This window comes from Hylobates moloch, unplaced genomic scaffold (assembly GCF_009828535.3).
Source record: "Hylobates moloch isolate HMO894 unplaced genomic scaffold, HMol_V3 SCAFFOLD_1363, whole genome shotgun sequence".
Lineage (NCBI taxonomy): Eukaryota > Metazoa > Chordata > Mammalia > Primates > Hylobatidae > Hylobates > Hylobates moloch.
In genome coordinates this window covers 1-5,018 of record NW_026653638.1, presented here as the reverse complement: position 1 = coordinate 5,018, position 5,018 = coordinate 1, and the positions used below count along the sequence as shown (strand labels likewise).

Below are 5,018 nucleotides of genomic sequence, written 5' to 3'. Positions count from 1 at the left end.
TCAGGCCATATTTAGTTCACTTTAACAATACTTAAAAAAAAAAAACAAATTTGTAAAATAAGGATACTTAACCTTACTGGGTGTTTCTGAGAGTTAACATTTATATAGTTACGCTATAGTGAAAACAGCTAGTGTAATGTCTGGTATGTATAGGAACACAAGAGATACCGCTTTCCGCATATCCCCATACCATTCTTCACAGCATTGCTCCTGTCTTCCTTGATTCCTCCTCCTTCTTCTGTGTTTTTGTTTTTGTTTTTTTGGAGATGGAGTCTCACTCTGTTGCCCAGGCTGGAGTGCAGTGGTGCGATCTCAGCTCACTGCAACCTCTGCCTCCTGGGTTCAAGTGATTCTCCTGCCTCAGCCTCCTGAATAGCTGGGATTACAGGCACACACCCCCACACTCAGCTAATTTTTGGATTTTTAGTAGGGATGGAGTTTCACCATGTTGGCCAGGCTGGTCTTGAACTCCTGACCTCAGGTGATCTGCCCGCCTCAGCCTCCCAAAGTGCTGGGATTACAGGTGTGAGCCACCACTCCCAGCCTCCTCCTCCTTAAGAAGTTTCCAGTCCCATGTAATTAAAGGAATTAATATTTATTAACTACTTAGAATCAAGACCGGCCCTGATTATTAGTAAGCAACTAATAGTAAGCAAGCAACTATGTATGCAACTATGAGTGTATGTTAAGATATGGTTGTTGGTAACCTTTCATTCTCTTCAGGAAGAAGTGGGTGGAGCTCTACAGTCAATGTATACATTTAAATTCTGTTCTCTTTTGAGCTTTTTTGCTACTTTCATTTTTCTGGGGATCCAGGTGCTTGAGTTGGGATTGATTAACTTTCTTGATTCCCACCCCTGTGCTGTCAGGATCGGGAGACATAGATGAAGGTGTTCTAAACTGCTAGAAATTTTGTTTTTGAAAGCAGAAGTTTGCATGCATTTTTGTTTTCAACTTTTATTTACAGTGAATAGTAGTTAATAAAATAAGTCCCTGCCTTTTCTCTCTTGGTTTCAATTCCTGAGACCAGGATCATAGCCCACGTATTAGAGTGGAGTCCCACTGCTTTCGTTTGAATCCTGCCTTTATTTCTTACATCAGTGTGACTTTGGGCAAGTTATTTAAGTCTTTGCACCACATTTTCCTCATCTGTAAAATGGGGATAATACTAGTACTTTCTACATGGGATTATTAGCAGGATTAAATGAGATAGCACATACTGTAACCATGTCTGGCACATAGTCAATGGTTAGTAAACGTGAACTCTTGTGTGACATTGTGGTTAGTCACGTATGGGGGTGTGTGTGTTTCCTTTAGTGTACTGCTCTTTTTATGTCATTTCCTTTGTACTGTTACCCTATCTGATCTTTCCTCCATATTCATTTTTCTTTCAGTGAGGTCTGCCAGTCTTTAGTGAAACACAGCTCTGGAATAAAAGGAAGTTTACCACTACAAAAACTACATCTGGTTTCACGAAGCATTTATCATTCACATCATCCTACCTTAAAGCTTCAACGACCCCAATTAAGGACATCCTTTCAGCAGTTCTCTTCTCTGACAAACCTTCCTTTACATAAACTGAAATTCTCTCCAATTAAATATGGCTACCAGCCTCGCAGGAATTTTTGGCCAGCAAGATTAGCTACGAGACTCTTAAAACTTCGCTATCTCATACTAGGATCGGCTGTTGGGGGTGGCTACACAGCCAAAAAGGTGAACTTAACATTCCTACTGGTTTTCCAATTATTATATCATGATTAAGTTTCTATAGCATAAATCATTTTTCTTTTGTGTAGTGGAATACAATTGGATGTTTAAACATTTATTTTGTGTCTCTGCCATGGACTAGATTGTTTTAATGATGCTAATAGGAAGATGCCTTTAGAATCTTAGTTATAATTACAGGAAATTAAAATGGCCTACTGGAAGGAGCACAGGGCTGGGAATAGGAACACTTAGGTTTGATTTTGAGCTTTGACATTTAGTAGCACAGATGTGAAAGTCAGGTGGCATTCTCACACAAGCACTTCTTGGCAGGTCTGGGACCAGAGGCAAGGCGTCCTGTCTCCCAGTCTGTCTTCCTTCTACCCCACAGTACTATTTAGAGCAAAATTATGAAGCCTGTTTGAAATAGGAGTATATTCTGAATTTTTACATTTTCCATGTTTAACAGAGGAGTGTTAACGTGTTTTATATGCTCGTTTGCTGAGGCCACTTACATTTGTTTCTTAAAAGTTTTGCACATAATACATTATTCTTAGTAGATTAATGTGTTTTAATTAAATAATTTTTCTTTACATGTTTATTTGGCATGCGGAGCATCTGATTGACACTCTTTCTTATCTTTTAGACTTTTGATCAGTGGAAAGATATGATACCGGACCTTAGTGAATATAAATGGATTGTGCCTGACATTGTGTGGGAAATTGATGAGTATATCGGTTTTGGTTTGTGTCATGAACATTAAAATACTTTTTTTGGTCATCTCGAGGAAAGAGAAATAGTTTATTGAGATAGTTTCTTAACTTATGAACCTAATATATCATAGTTTCATTTTAATGATATAAGTAATAGAATATCAATGAAAAAATCTGTACAGAAGAAGTACCCAGTAGCCCATCATTTTACCACAGCTGCCACTAACCGTTTGGAGCATTTTCTTTTAATTATACTTACTATATGTGGTTAGTATCTTTTTAACTTATCGGTTGATTGAGACAGGATCTTGCTCTGTCACTCAGGCTGAAGTGCGGTCTTGGAATCATAACTCACTGCAGCCTTGAACTGGGCTTAAGCAGTACTTCCAACTCAGCCTCCCAAGTAGCCGGGACTACATGTGTGTGCCACCATGCCCAACTGATTTTTTAATTTCTTGTAGAGATGGGGTCTCACTATGTTGCCCAGGCTAGTCTCAAATTCCTTAGCTCAAACCTCTCACCTCAGCCTCTCAAAGCACTGAGATTACAAGTGTGAGCCACTATGCCTGGCTTGAGTTTTTTTCTTTTAATTTTTTTCTTTTCATGAATACTACCACAGAATAATATTTTAGTTCCCTTTTTAAAAATTATGTAATCATGGTGGATATACACTTTGAATTTTGTCTTTTGCTACCTAACATATTTTGTCAGCATTTCCATGCTGCCAAGTAGCCTTTCTATTAATAATATCATTTTCTGCGTTATGTAATGTTGCCCAGAGCATATTTATTGTGACCCACCTAACTAGCTCCTTTTGATTGGATACGTTGGTTATCTCTACTTTTTGTAGCCAAGTTCTTAAAAGTCTGTTAGTACCCACAGTAATTTCTTCTCTTAGTTGGCCACTGCCCTCCCTTTTTCAATAGGTGGATGAGAAAAAAGTATATTGGATAGCTATGATTCTCCTCAAATTTTTAAAAAAACTTTGTCAGGTTTCTTAGTTTAGGTGTATGTGGAGGTGGAATTAATCTTTACTTGCACTTATTCACAGAATTTTTTTTTTTTTTTTGAGACGGAGTCTCGCTCTGTCACCCAGGCCGGAGTGCAGTGGCGCGATCTCGGCTCACTGCTAGCACCGCCTCCCGGGTTCATGCCATTCTCCTGCCTCAGCCTCTCCGAGTAGCTGGGACTACAGGCTCCCGCCACCACGCCTGGCTAATTTTTTGTATTTTTAGTAGAGACGGGGTTTCACGGTGGTCTCGATCTCCTGACCTCGTGATCCGCCCGCCTCGGCCTCCCAAAGTGCTAGAATTTATAAAGATAAAACTGTTCCATGTTGATGAATGTATTTGCAAAAAAAGCACACTTTCAAATTGTTCTTCTAATATTAATGAGGAGAGCTTTCAACTTGATGTATTTGCCAGTACCACAGCATAGTGGCTGAGAGCCTGTATTCTGGAGCTAGACTGCCTGGGCTGGAACCCGGGCTCCTCCACTTCCTTGCTGTGTACCTTAGTCTCTCATCTGTAAATAGGGTTGATAATATAGCTGTTTTGTAGGGTTGTCATGAGGATTAAACAAGTTAATACTTTAGCCCTTTATAAGAATAGTATCTGACATATTTTCTTAGTTTCATACTCTATATGTTTTGATGTTTTCCAGAGAAAATTAGAAAAGCCCTTCCTAATTCAGAAGACCTTGTAAAGTTAGCACCAGACTTTGACAAGATTGTTGAAAGCCTCAGCTTATTGAAGGACTTTTTTACCTCAGGTAAGGAAGAACCTGTTTGATCTAATTAAAAAATTTAAGAACCATGGAGGAAAAATACATGGATTATTTGTTTATTCCCATTTTTTTTAAATTAACATATTTAGTACCAATGAAAAACAGGACATTTTTAAAAAAGATAAACACAAAATTTTGTTACACAATGGTTTTAATCTTTGTTTAGCCCAGTAAAATGGCAATTCATAAGCACTTAAACATACTTGGCTTTTAGTGAGGGGAAAAAATATCATTTGTTCTTGACAAGTAGATGAGACTTCCTATGTATTTGCTTTTCATAAGTGGTTGGACCAATTTGATGGTTTTAAAACAAATTTAAGTATGATAGACCATAATGAGTAGCATTTATTAAGTTTAATCCTGGCGTATTTGCCCAATTATTGCCCTATTGTAATATGAAATCTGAGATCTCAGACATCTTTGTTTGCTCATTTCTGTTAAATTTTACATTTCTATTTCCCCTTTTGCTGATTTTTCACAGGTCACAAATTGGTTAGTGAAGTCATAGGAGCTTCTGACCTACTTCTCTTGTTAGGTGTGTAAACAGACATTTTTGCTGACCTTAACATGCCTTTTAAATGCTTCTAATAAACTAGTTGCAAATAAAATTGCAGACCAAATTTATAATGCTGCTTATGCTGAATTTTAAAACCCCAGAACTACATTAGGCAAACTCATTATCCTTTAGGTGGAAATAATAATTATTCTGTGATAAAACTAAAATTCTTAAATATGTATGTGTATTATAAGATTAAAGCTATTAAAAGAAAATTTACTTAGCAAAAATATTTTCTTGAAATAGATCTAATTGTTTTT

General features: G+C 37.4%; 1 protein-coding gene across 1 annotated transcript; it reads left to right on the top strand.

Moving 5' to 3' along the window:
* Positions 1-942: 942 nt before the first annotated feature.
* On the top strand, positions 943-4,878 carry LOC116464706 (dynamin-like 120 kDa protein, mitochondrial). Its single transcript, XM_032147965.2, has 4 exons — positions 943-1,713; positions 2,351-2,447; positions 4,080-4,187; positions 4,684-4,878. Exons 2-4 carry the CDS (start codon positions 2,372-2,374, stop codon positions 4,743-4,745), a joined length of 246 nt encoding a protein of 81 aa, XP_032003856.1. The 5' UTR covers positions 943-1,713; positions 2,351-2,371; the 3' UTR covers positions 4,746-4,878.
* Positions 4,879-5,018: the final 140 nt, after the last annotated feature.

What these genes read in the sequence shown, in the direction of transcription:
- LOC116464706 (XM_032147965.2), top strand. Translation starts at nt 2,372, where the DNA reads ATGATACCGGACCTTAGTGAATATAAATGGATTGTGCCTGACATTGTG. An exon ending in TGATGAGTATATCGGTTTTG is followed by an intron (nt 2,448 to 4,079) that starts GTTTGTGTCATG and finishes GATGTTTTCCAG; the next exon opens with AGAAAATTAGAAAAGCCCTT. An exon ending in GAAGGACTTTTTTACCTCAG is followed by an intron (nt 4,188 to 4,683) that starts GTAAGGAAGAAC and finishes GATTTTTCACAG; the next exon opens with GTCACAAATTGGTTAGTGAA.